The sequence below is a fragment of the Miscanthus floridulus genome, chromosome 11 (genome assembly GCF_019320115.1).
Source record: "Miscanthus floridulus cultivar M001 chromosome 11, ASM1932011v1, whole genome shotgun sequence".
NCBI lineage: Eukaryota > Viridiplantae > Streptophyta > Magnoliopsida > Poales > Poaceae > Miscanthus > Miscanthus floridulus.
This window is the reverse complement of record NC_089590.1, coordinates 70,088,674-70,102,067: the sequence shown is the minus strand read 5'-3', so window position 1 is coordinate 70,102,067 and position 13,394 is coordinate 70,088,674. Positions and strand designations below refer to the sequence as shown.

At 54.9% G+C, this 13,394-nt stretch overlaps 1 protein-coding gene across 1 annotated transcript; it reads left to right on the top strand.

Annotated features, from left to right (window-relative positions):
- Window positions 1-4,587: 4,587 nt before the first annotated feature.
- On the top strand, window positions 4,588-6,756 carry LOC136493351 (pentatricopeptide repeat-containing protein At5g13770, chloroplastic-like). Its single transcript, XM_066489428.1, has one exon. The coding sequence runs from the start codon at window positions 4,660-4,662 to the stop codon at window positions 6,463-6,465; it is 1,806 nt and encodes a 601-aa protein (XP_066345525.1). The 5' UTR covers window positions 4,588-4,659; the 3' UTR covers window positions 6,466-6,756.
- Window positions 6,757-13,394: the final 6,638 nt, after the last annotated feature.

Here is a 13,394-nt window from a genome sequence, read left to right as displayed (position 1 = left end):
CCATCGGCCTTTTCTTTTTCTAAAGCGTTTTCCAAATTAGTTTCTAAGGTAAATTTGTAAATTCAAGATAAATTTGTGTAGATGTCCAAAAATAGTGAAACCAATTTTGTTAGGTTCCTAAAATCATGACCTATCTGCTAATGTATTTTGTTCACTTAGTTTCATAGAATTTTCAAGAGTAGACTAATTAATTTGAAGCACTTAAAATGGGTAAAACATGAACTTGTAGGAATTATTGTGATGAATTGGTAGTAGTACTAGCCCTGAAATTTTTACAGTAGATTCCTAACATTATTAGGTGCTCACTGTAATTTTTGTAGCTCTATAGGAATTAGTTCGTTAAGGTAACTAAAGGAGCCCTAGTACAAAAATATATATTTAATCAATTAAATGTCAAAAATTAGTTAGGGGTTTGTAGAACAAAAACATTTTCCGGAAACGAGCCTCACTTGACCACGTGGATACATGGCTTAGTATGTTAGTCATTAGAGCTAGCTCGTTAGCTTGCGAGACGTAATCGTATTTTAGAGTTACGGATGTCGTTGATTATTTACGTCCCTGCGTTGCATCCACGTATTTCATGATAGGAGCGATGTTGGATCGCGGAGTCATCGGGAGTAATGGAAGTAGATGGTGCCTTGATGATCGTGTCACCATAATGGAATGCTAACTTTTGGTTATATCTTACCCAGGCAAGCCCAGGTGCATAACCCCTATTATTCTGCATTTTATTTTATGCTTGTGCATTAAGTTTAAGGAGTTGAATGAAACCAACTTGCATATATATATCCTTATCCTATGAGTCTTACTAGTATGACAGGATCATGTAGATTGCTATGCTACAGGACTCCGGTAGAAGTCGAGTGATTACCTATCACTCGCGAGAGATAGGAAAGACATTATTGTTGTTATTATATTACTATCACATGGAATATATACAAATGATAATTAGAGACCGAGCGAAATGGTATTTTGGATCTGGACTTGGTCAGGCATTCGAGCGAGGCTCGGATTGCACTTGTCTCGCCTGTGTCGGTTAAGGATCGGTCATTGCATTGGATTCTAGTCAGGTCACAGACTTATTATCCTGAGCACATACTTGTTTATGGGAGCAGCGAAGGCTCGTTGCTCTCTTGTCATGGGTTCTGGCTCTTTCCGGACCGGCTGATTGGAGGTGGGGATGGTGGAGGTCTAAGCACCACACTGAGTTCAGGACTCAGGTGTGGGGGCTTGGAGTCCAAGTTTGGACGGGGACCTAGACCCCTTGACAGGAGAGTGATGGGTTAGTCCTGCTTGTGCCTGGGGTACAAGCAGGGCGTGTGTTTCGGGGTACCTAGCTGGGCACATTGATTCGTGAATCGTCGGGTAATCCGGTACAACTTATGTATAATCTAGCACCATAGTAAGAATTGAAAGATAAAAGATGGTAAAATGGTCCTGATTGCTTACCGCCTGTTTGAAAGTAACACAGGTTCTTACATAGAATGGTTAGTTAATGAACTAATGATGACTACTAATAAAATTGAATATAAGGACGCACGTTTAGTAATGCTCCTGCATATGCAATAAACCCACAAGCCAGATAGCCTTGCATACCCTTGGAGTCTTTTCTTTACTCCTTACGAGTAAGTCTTGCGGAGTATAATTGAGTACTCAGGGTTTGTTCTACCCTGTTGCAGGTGACAGGAACATGTGGAGCTGACCCTTGTGTGTGGAAACCTCCTGTTGGGCTCAGCGAGAATTTTCTTTACGTTGCGGACATAGAGTTTATTTGAAACTTCCACCCAAAATATTTTACAATGGAAAAACTTATAACTTGTTACGATGTATATAACGGACCATCATTTTAATGTTTAACTTGTTAGTAAATGATTTTATTTTCGCTGAAACTCTGATAACATGGTTATATTCCGCTGTCATAAACCATAAATATTATACTCTGATGTTGCATGGAAAGTGATGTAAGAAATGACTTAAGAACGTTGTAAGCTTTATTCTCTCATTTGTGATCCTGATGGAAAAATGTGAATTTTCGGGTTCTCCCTTGGGGTGTGCCCGACGGAACTGCGTAATTTAGTGTCCTCCCTTGAATACTTAGTGTCTAATGGAAGACAAGTACTCCTGAGAGAGATTAGATTAGGCGGTTCTGCTACACACATATTTGTCCAACCAACACCCACGAGATCATCCAAGGCGTCCCAACTATGCACACAAAAAGATGGATGGCCAGGGAAGCACCGGGGAGGTTGTTCGACCATGCATAGGGTAAACCGACCCTACCTTAGTGCCCAATCCACCGTCATCGAGCTCCTTAGTTGTCAACCTCCATCGGGAGGCAATCTAGAGCGTTGGGCAACTAAGGCGACCTATGGCGTATCCCAGCAGACTCGCCACTCACTCCTACAAGTACGCTCCTACTCCTATATCACTGTAAATAGGAGTGTGGAGCCATTTCTCAAGACACACCAAGGAGAATTTAGCTACAAGCTATCCACTTTACTTAGTAGTAGTTAGGCTACTTTAGTTGGACGTTAAAGTGAGTTTAGTTGGAAGTTAAAGTGAGTTGAACTTGCCTCAGGTTCCCAAAGAGTATTTGGAGTCTAGTATAACAATTGTATCTTTTTTTCTTTGTAAGACTTTGAGCTTCAATATATTTATCTTCACTATTTGCCTTTGAGTCAATTTTATCTTTTGAAATCTACTTCATCCTAGTTGCATCACCTTCTATTTTAGACCTTAGTAGTGTAACCAAGTATTAGTTTAACTTATTCACTCTTGTGTTCTAGCATGGATATATGTTTGCGTCGAATGCTCTAGTTCTAGCATGGGGTTAGTATTCAACAGTGTAAGCATGGTGTTTATATTGTTGTTTACCCGAGATTGCACCCTGCCCCTGAATCGTATTGGCAGCCGGCGGGTGGTGGCAATCCGGGCGGTTGACGTATTCCACCACGTTTCCGTTAAACTAGTCTAACACCGTTGTCATCAATTTCTGCTATTACAAAGTCTAATGACGTGAACTGATAGATGTAAGTTTAACTAGATTGCTAAAGACTTTGGCCCTCTCCCCCCTCCTAAGGGCTTGTTTAGAACGGAGGAATCGAAAACATAGGAAAGGAAAAAACACAGGAATAGGATGGAGATGACATGACAAAACAGAGGATAGGAAAAACGCAGGAAACATATAGAAGGTGGTGTTTGGAACACAGGAATTAGAATTATAGGAATCTTTGGTGGATACCAAAGGGCAAAAGAAAAAAAATAGCAACATGCTTCTTCACTTGCTTAGCTGAAATGTTTGGGTCACTGACAACCTGATAGACTACGGTACGCTCCCTTCTTTCCTGTTTTCTTCACGGGCAGTGCATCGGGCATACGCAAAGGAAAGGAAACCAAGAGATCCCGGTAGACTTTTTATTTCCTGTGAAATGAGCATCCAACTACAGTAAAATGGAGGAAAGGAATCGATTCTTCCTGTGTTCCAAACACTCCAGTCAACTTCCTTTCCTTTGGTTTTAGTTCCTACGATTTTCCTTCAAAAATCCTTTGTTCCAAACGCCCCCTAAGTTTTATCATGGAGTTGTCCCATTTTAATGGAGAAGATAAATAAAAAAAATTATACTCACTCGTTGTCATCCAGCTGTGCTACGCCACTACTTGATATATTTTATTTAGTTTGTATCCCTCTGTGTCGTACTACCCTTTTTACCATTAACCTCTGTTAGACCTTTGCTTGTTAATTGAGATACAATTAAGAATCATATTCATTAAAGTCTTGACCATAGTATTCTCGAGGATAAAAATATGACACTGCTGAATCTACTCCACGTGGGCATAAGAACTATCAACAAGCTGCATCGTGTCTTGGACTGACTGTCCTGCAGAGCAACCTCTACCGCACAAATGTGTGCATTGCTGTGCGCAAGTTCAATTGGCAGTACGCAAAAGGCAGGCCTGAAAACTGCAAAGATATCATGTGACCTGAATTTTTTGGATATTATGTGGTCAAAACTCAAAACAAAGCTGAATTCCGTGCTTCTGGATATTATGTTTCCACCTTTTCTTTTGGTTGGTAGGTAACCACAACATTGCCGGCCCTACTGACCTATGGCTCTCAAAAGAAGTTGGTTTCCTTGAGCAAAAATGCAGCAGCCAGTACCACACGGCCCACGGGTGATAGTTTGGTACGAAGACAAAGCTGTTGGTTGCTTTCGAATGTCTTTCAGTCCAGTTTCGCCTCCCAACAGTTTAGATCTCTTCCCCTGCTTGCTCTGTGGCGTCACAAGTTTGTTTACCGGTACTCTAAAAGAAAAAAGTTTGTTTACTGGTGGCTGTCCTCCGTGCTCGAGCTACGCGGATCGAGCGAGCGTCTCCAGAATCCAAATGAGGCAGGCGATTTTTCACCGTATTTCGCTCAAAAACCGTGCTCCTTACACTTGCAGGGTAACTGCGACTCCACGTAACAATGGTTTTTGAATTTCCAATGGCTCTCCTGAAGCTTTCTGTCTGAACCCACGTGGCCACACCCTACCCATGCATAAGCATAACAGAACGTTTCAACCAAGAGGGACCAGCAGACATAAGGTGCCCCTCCAGAGTGAACGGGCGTAAACAGCAAGCTCCCTTCCAGCCTCTAGTTCTTCTTCCTCCTCCAGAGTGATGGCCAAATGCTACTCAGATTGGCCCCCGATTCCGCCTCTCCATCCGTCGCGAAGAACGCCGCCGCAATCCCACGCCTCCCCGTGGACGATCAGGCGGTCCTTTGTGCTCCACTGCTCCAGGTCCTGTGCTCCTCTCCTCGAGCCCAAGAACCTGCCCGCCGATGAGTTCAAGACCGTGCCGGCGACGCCGGTGTCGCCACTGCCGGACGCGGCCCCAAAGCTGGGGATATCCAACAAGTTCATCCGAGGCCTCTGCGGCGACCCGCAGACCGAGCAGCTGGCCTTTGAGGGCTACAGGAGGGCGCTGCTGCAGCCGGAGTTCCGGCTGGAGAAGAAGACGGCCAACGCGCTGACCCTGCAGCTGCTCAGGGACAAGCAGTGGGGCTCGCTGGAGCTGCTGGTCGAGGACTTCAGGTCCTACGGCGTGCTTCCGGAGAAGCGGACGTGCGCGCGCCTCGTCGCCTGCTGCGTCAGGGCGAGGAGGTTCGGCCTCGCCGACGCCGTGCTCGGAGCCGTCGAAGCCAAGAAGGGAGCCGCCGCTGCCATGGCCTTCAGCGCGGCCATGCAGGCGTACAACAGGCTGCACATGTACTCGAGCACGGTGCTGCTGTACGGGCGGGCGAGGGTGGCTCGCCTGCAGCTGAACGCCGACGCCTACCGCGCCGTGATGGCGGCGTGCGGCGCGCTGGGCGAGCCGGACATGGTGGCCTCGCTGTTCAAGCTGTACAGGTCCCACAAGTGGTACCCCTCCGACACCTGCGTGGAGACGTATGCCATCGTCTGCGACGCGATGGGAAAGGCCGGCAGAGCCCTGGATTCTCTGCGGTGCCTGCGCGAGATGGAAGCGGATGGGCTCTCGCCCGACGCCGCCATCTACTCCTCCGTCATCGGCGCGCTGGCAGACGCTCGAGAAAAGGCGGCGGCGGAGGACCTGTACCACGAAGCGTGGCACAGCAAGATGCTCGGAGACCCCGACATGTTCTTGAAGCTGACCATCATGCACGCCGAGGCTGGTCTGGTTGAGTCAACAATAGAGGTCGCGAAGGACATGAGGCAGATCGGCCTGAGGGTCACGGACTGCATCCTCTGTACCATCATCAGTGGCTTCGTGAAGAGGAGAGGCCTGAAACCAGCCATCAGAGCATATGACAAGCTGGTCTCCATAGGGTGTGAACCTGGCCAGGTCACCTACGCATCAGTCATCAACGTGTACTGCCGGCTTGGGCGCAGCGACAGAGCAGAGGCCGTCTTCTCAGAGATGATCGAGCGAGGCTTCGACAAGTGTGTGGTCGCCTATGGCAACATGATCTCCATGTATGGCAAGATCAGGAGAGCCTCGGAGGCCATGAGGCTGCTGGCCCTGATGAAGCAGAACGGGTGCGGGCCCAACGTCTTCGTGTACAACGCCCTGCTCGACATGCACGGCAGGCTAGGGAACTCGAAGCAGGCCGAGAAGATCTGGAAGGAGATGATGCGGCGCAAGGTCCGGCCTGACCGGATCAGCTACACGGCCATCATCCTGGCGAACAACCGGGCGGGGGAGCTGAACCGGTGCTTGGAGCTGTACCAGGAGTACAGGGAGACCGGAGGGAAGGTGGACAAGGTCATGGCTGGCCTCATGGTTGGGGTGCTCTCCAAGAGCAGCAGGTTCAACGAGCTCATCGAGCTGCTCAAGGACATGAACGGGACAAAGCTGGACCGGAGGCTGTACATGAGCGTCCTGAGAAGCCTCCGGGATGCCGGGCTGGAGGTTCATGTCAAGTGGCTCCAGAGTAACTTCACCTTCATGGAAGAGAAAACTTGATGCCGGGTGCCAGGAGTTCTTGCTGTGCATATTCATCACCCAAGTAATATCGGGCGCCTGAAAAAGTATTGCTCTGTAAATGGAAACATAAAAAACAAAAGGTAAATATTTGCTTGCCTCAGTGCTCTCTTCCGAAGCTTGTACGCTATTGCTGCACAATTCCGACATTCAGTGGCTCAGGTGAATAGCGATGTAAATGTATTTTAAGGGATGCCAACTTTGTACCAGTAATGATCTGATTCCGAAATTCTTGAACAGATTGCCTAGTTCAGTAGCTCTGCATGTCAGATTTACTGAAACTGTTGTACCATAGTGTCGGTGTTTCGGACCGGGGGTCTTCTACCAACTAGTGAGTTTGAACTGCGTGCTCCTAATCTCGGATGGTGATGCAAAGAGACACAAGGTTTATACTGGTTCAGGCAATCGATGCCCTACGTCCAGTCTGAGAGATCGATCTTGTATTCCTTGCATCGAAGTGCTAGTAGTAGGGGGTTACAAGCACAGTGAGAGAGGGAGCTAATCCCAGGTCTCGGCGAGGTGTCGTATGGGCTGCTTGAGACGTTGCTCTCAGGCGGTTGGGATGTGTATGTGTGTGAGCTACCAGGTGTTCTCCTCCCCCTCTTCTAAATGGCCCAAGTCATCTCCTTTTATAGTTGAAGGGAGGACAAGGACAGTACATGTGTTAACTATGCGGCGTCGTGCCAACAGGGGCGGCATGTCCGAGCCCTGTGGCCTGTTCCTATGGCGGCGTGGTCGTCGGAGTGGTCCGTCCTTGGAGCACTGGGGCGGCGTGCTAGTCCCATCCGATCCTGTGCGTCGTGGGAGCCCCGGGACTGCCTCGGAGTGGGTGCGGCGGTGGACGTGCAAGCCGCTGTGGACGGACTGTGCGCGAGGCTGAGGCTTGGTCGGTGCCGAGGCTGCACTGCAGTGGGGGGTCTCGACGGGCACGAACCCCAAGATAGACGAGACCTTGGTGCACAGTGCCGAGGCCCTGAGTGGGCGGCTGATCTGGTGCATCGGCTTGGAGGCGGTGATGACCCGGGCCAAGTTGTCCGTGCGATGTTGTTTTCGAGGCGGGGATCGCGGGACACAGTGTAGTGTGGGCGCTGATCGTGGGCACAGCGTCAGAACACAGTGGCCGGTAATCCCCGCCGTGCTCTGTCCCAGCCGGTATGGCGCTGATCGTGAGCACAGCGTCAGAACACAGTGGCTGGTAATCCCCGCCGTGCCCTGTCCCAGCCGGTATGGTGCTGATGCGACCTCAGGTCCCGTCGGCCATTCTGTGGCGTCGAGCCATCGTCCGGCTGAGATTGCGGGAGTGGTTGAAGTATTAATGAGACATGACGCGCTGTCGGGAGGGTCGGCCAAGGCGGGGGGCGACGGGTCGCGGATGAACCGGCCTCGAGCGACACGGAGAATGAGGCCTCGCGCGAGACGGAGAATGCACCCCCTGTCGAGGCCTTCCGTGGAGAGCCTCGCGCGAGGTGGAGAGCGTGTTCCCTGCCGAGGCCTTCCGTGGAGAGCCTCGCGCGAGGCGGAGATTGCGTCAGGACGCCGAGACCTCCTGCGCGAGGCTCGAGGCGAGGCGGAGGGCCTGGTGGGCTCGGTCGTGGCGGGTGAGGGGCCCACGGCTTACCTTCTAGCTTTGTTTTTCGATGGGACTTAAGCGACCCCTTTGATGTTCGCTCGGGGTACCCCGTTCTAAGGTACCCGACAGCAGCCCCCGAGCCTCCGGGGGAGTGCGCGCACTCTCCCTGAGGGTTTGCCGAGGCTTGGTTTATACCTGCCCCCGTAGGAATTGGGTTTTGTTTCTTGAGGTTCCGATGGGTGCGCGCGAGCGCACCCGCCGGGTGTAGCCCCCGAGGCCCTGGAGGAGTGGAGTTACTCCTCCAGGGGCTTTTTTCATTTTCGCGTTTGAGCAAGTAGTTCTTATCGCATTTGCCGAGCCCATAAGTGCAAGTTCGGGTTGCGGGGGTCTCGGCGAGGCTGCAGGAAAAAGCCCTCTAGCCTCCGCACGGAGCGAAAGGTCCGTCAGGGGTCCCCCTGACTTTGGGTACGACCCTCACGCTTCCTTTTCGCTCGGAAGAAGGGGTGGAATGTGCCAGGCTACCCTCAATGGGCACGAGCGTGGGCACTTCCGGTGAGCTGTTATCGGGTGAGTCCGAGTGGAGGCCCGTACCCCGTTCGCTAGGGGACGGCTAGTGGTCCAGAGACGCACTCCAAGAGTACCAGAGGGTTTCTCTAGTGGGTGCCGAGGCCATTCGCTGGGCCTCGATGGCTCGGTGCCTCCCTACGGTGGGATCCCATTCGAAGACTTCCCTGCCGGTCTCGGACACGACTTAGGACGCCCCGAGCGATTGCTCGCTCGGGCCTCGGCTATTTGTAGGCTCGCCCCGAAGTCGTCCCTGACTCTGTTGCCCTGAGGCGGCTGTTGAAACCTCTTGGAGGCCCAGCCTTCGAACCCCTAGACCGTAACGGGCTCGGTGTCCTTTATCGTGTTTGTAATGAAACCTCTAGCGTAGTCTTGAACTGTTTGTCTTCGTCTTGGGTGCAAGAGGAGCCCCTGAGCCTCCGCCTAGAGCAAGAGGGCTGTCGGGGGTCCCCTAACCTTTTCATCCGATCCTCACATATCCTTTTCGTTCGGACGGAGGGTTTGTTTGTTGAGCCCATTCTGGTCTCGGCAAGGTTGCAGGAAGAGCCCCTAGCCTCTGCGTGGAGCGAGAGGGCCGTCGGGAGTTCCCCTGGCTTTTTATACGCCCCTCACACGTGAGGGTTTGTTTGCCGAGGCCCCTTTGGGTGCGAGCCCGGGTCGTGGGGTCTCGGCGTATTTGCAGGAAGAGCCCCCTAGCCTCTGCACAAGGTGAGAGGGCCGTCAGGAGCTCCCCTGACTTTTTGTGCGACCCTCACGCTTCCTTTTCGCTCAGAAGGAGGGGTGGAATGTGCCTCGCTACCCTCGATGGGCACGAGCGGTGGCACTTCCGGTGAGCTGTTATCGGGTAGTCCGAGTGGAGGCCCGAACCCCGTTCGCTAGGGGACGGCTAGTGGTCCAGAGACACACTCCAAGAGTACCAGAGGATTTCTCTAGTGGGTGCCGAGGCCGTTCGCTGGGCCTCGGTGGCTCGGTGCCTCCCTACGGTGGGATCCCATTCGGAGACTTTCCTGCCGGTCTCGGACACGACATTGGGCGTCCCAAGCATTTTGCTGGCTTGGGCCTCGGCCCCGTATAGGCTCGCTCGCGGTCATCCCTGACTTTGTTATCCTAGGGTGGCTGTCGAAACCTTTTGGGGCCCAGCCTTCGAACCCCTGGATCGTAATAGGCTTAGAGCCTGGTTCCTTCATACAAAAGGAATAGGCCGTGGGGGATATCTTCCCTATTGGCTCGGCAACGGGTGGCGCGCCTTTTGAGGTGGTTTCCTAGGGAGACAAAACGACGCCTGCTGCCGTAGTGGCCGAGCGTGACGTGGTGGATGGGACGTAACTGTTCTCGCATTTAATGAGGGAGACGTGGGCGCGTGGGCCGGCGAAATCGGCTCGTGGTTAACTGCGCCGGATCGGGGGGGGGGGGAACTTCCCTGATTTCGTCGTCAGTTCGTTTCGCCTCCTCCCTGCATAAATACCCAAAGAGTCTCGCCCCTCCTCGTCTTACCTTGCCTGCATTAGCACTGCCTCCGTCGAGCCGTCGCTAGAGCAGCGGGTGCCGGGAAGAAGAGGAGAGAAGAGCGAGCCTAGGGAGAAAGCGAGAACAAAGCGAGAGCATGGGAGAGAGAGAAAAACTCACCGCCGCACCCGATTCCTCCATTACACCCATGGCCGGCGACATCGTCGTTGTCGAGGCGGACCCTTGGGATCCGTCGGACGTCACCGAGGAGATGCTTCAGTCGCTTGTCGACGGTGGACTCCTTCGCTCGGTGACAGACCCCACCAGGCTGGAGTGGATGCTTCGTACGGCGAGCTAGAGCCAAGGCCTCGCGATGGCTACGTCGTGAGCTTCGTCTCCTTTCACGAGCGCAGCCTCGGCGTCCCGGCGGATCGGTTCATGCGGGCGCTCCTGCACTACTATGGCGTGGAGCTCCACAACTTGAATCCCAACTCTATCGCTCAGGCGGCTATCTTTGTTGCCATCTGTGAGGGGTATTTGGGGATTGCTCTCAATTGGGAGTTGTGGCTCCACCTATTCCGGGCGGGGCACACTACCAAGCCGACGGGCACGTCGGGTAAGAGGAAGGCGACGAGGGCCAGTGGCTGCACTCTCCAAGTGCGCCAGGACCGCCTGCACCTCTACATCCCGGCCCAACTCGCGTCATCCAATCGCCGGTGGTACACGAGTTGGTTCTACCTTCGTAATGACGACGGAGGACTTCCCCCTACACTGGGCGGATGGTGGGGAGTTGCTCGGAGAGATGGAAGTACGGCGTCCCGAAGGACGACCAGCCCAGGCTGTAGCCGCTTCTGGAGGGGCTGGCGAGGCTGCGGGGCCACGGTCTCACCGCGGCTGTAGTCGTGGCCGCCTTCCACCGCTGGAGGGTGCTGCCGCTGATGGCTCAGCGGCGGCAGCTGTTCGAGATGAAGTCGGGTGAGCCCATTGAGGGCACCCGGATGTCCTCCTCCGCCCTTTCCGACGAGGAAATTCTTCGTCGGGTGGGGGAGACGGTAGAGGCGAAGCTGAGGGGTGGCAACTTGACCCCTATCGCTATGCGACCGTCGTGGGTGTTCCTCTCGCTGGTAAGTCGTGCGCCGCTGTAGCCTCCAAGCCTCCTCAGTCTCCCCTTACCCCTTGTTTCCTTATGCGCGTCTGTCGTTCCTGCAGGGGATGAGGGATGTACGCTCATCTCCGCTGCCCGTTCCCGAGGACGCGAGGCAGCGGGCGATCAACCGCGCGTACGGCGATGCGCAGAAAAAGCGGAAAGACACCAAGGCGGCGAAGCGCACAAAGCAAATCCTCGCGCGCGAGAAGCTAGATAAGCGCCACCGTCAACAACGGAAGGATGGTCTCCCGTTGGAGGAATCCCCGTCGACGTCACTATCGACGGAGGCCTCGGACGGGGATGACGGGGGCGAGGTGGGGCGAGGTCCCCTGGACCACCTTCCTAACGTAGTGGAGGTGGCGCCCAGGGCGTCGGCAAGCAGCCCGGCACCCCTGGGAGGAGGAGGAGAAGCGGACCCGGGGCCGGCGGTTGCCCGCTCCGGGGCCGAGGCCGACACGCCCGAGGCACGGGCGTTGGGCAAACGGGCCATCAGCCCGGTGGGCTCGGTGGCCGTGGTGGAGCAAGTGGCGGTGGAGACGACGCCACCGCCCCTGTAGAGGACCGAAGGGGCGCCGGGGTCCATTGAGGACCGACCGGCACCGATGGACACGGAGGCGACGCCTCTGCCGCCGCCTCTGCCGTTGCAGATGAGGTTTGCCGTGGCGAAGCGATTGCTGCCCCATTCAAGGTAAGAGTATTTTTGGCAGGGTCATAGTGCCTTCCGTTCGCCTTTTGGTCTCGCGCTGACCCTGTCGGTTATTTTTCCTAAGTCGGAAGCGGCCTACAGACGAGCATCCCTTGGCGCCCCTTAAGGCGCTCAAGGCGAGCCCCAGCTCCTCCACCCACTGGGTGGCGGAGGCACAAGCCGCTATCCAACGCGGCGCGGCGTCGGCGAGGGTCGATCCGAAGGAGCCGGCTGCCCAAGGAGGGGCTGCCGAGGCGGCCCCTCCATAGACGAGGGAGGGAGTGCCTCCGCCCCATGAGGGCGAGGCTCACGAGTCGGATGGGGCCGGCGTGCCCTTGGTTGCCAAGGCCCCCGGGGTCTCCGGGGCTGAGGTGACGGAGGCCAGGGTGTCCAAGACTGCCGAGACCGCAGTGGCTGCGGTCAGTGTTTCTGCGTCCTCCGAGGCCACGATGGCGGAGGCCGGAGCCCCCAAAACCACCAAGGCCGTCGTGATGGCAGCGAGGCCATCTGTCTAGGAGGCAGAGATGAAGGCGGCGGAGGCCTTGGTGGTGCCCTTGGTTCAGGGGCCGCCGTTGTTGCGAGAGAGCGCCCGGGAGACGAAGGTCTATCCGATCTCCTCCGATGATACTTCCCGGGCGAGGGAGGTGGTCGACGCCGAGGATGCTGGTGCCGTGGAACAGCTGGCACTGATCTTGGACGAGGGAAGCTCTGCCCTCGTGCGGGTGTGACCCGAGCCTTGCGGGTGGGATCACCCGCGGGTACTGTGGCGGAGCCGGGACGACCCTGAGGGGGAGCCTCTGTTCGCCCTTGAGGACACAGCTGAGGGCGGGCGCTGGGGCACCTTCGAGCAGTACCACCGGCTGGCGGAGCGGTCGCTACGGACGGCCCTGTCCGTGATGGCCGATGACCTGCCCGGAGTTGCCTAGGTTCACGTTTTCCTTTCTCCCACGACGTTGTCCTTTTCTGGTTTTGTTACAATCAATGACCCCTGTTCTGCTTCCTCAGGAGCTCGAGACCCGGTCCCTTGGGAAGTCGGTCTTTCTCCGGTGGGAGAGGGGCGTCTGGGACCAGCTTCAGTGGCAGAAGGGCCTTCTCGCTGGCGCCAACAAGCTCCTGTCGGCACAGAGCGCAGAGGTAGAGGACCTCCGCCTTCGTTGTGCCAACGCGAAGGTCGAGGCGGCCATGGCCCAGACGCAGCTCGCCCCTCTGGCGGCGCGGGTCAAGGAGTTGGAGGAGGAGCTCACCCGCGCGGTCAGCGATCGGGATGCCTTCAGGGGCCGAGCCACTGAAGCTATGGCCTCGGCCGTGGCTCTCGTGGGGTAGCTGGGGGTAGAACAGAGGGCGCACCAGCTAACGAAAGGTGCCTTGGATGAGGCCCTTGCTGCGGCTGAGGCCTCGTGAACTGAGGCTGTGGTTTGGAGGGGGACGGTCGAGGGTGAGTTTCAGTCCCCTCATTTTGTTTTCTTTTCCTTATGTTCGCTCCCTAACTCCCTTGTGTG

Coding starts and splice junctions, on each gene's coding strand:
- LOC136493351 (XM_066489428.1), top strand. CDS start 4,660: ATGGCCAAATGCTACTCAGATTGGCCCCCGATTCCGCCTCTCCATCCG.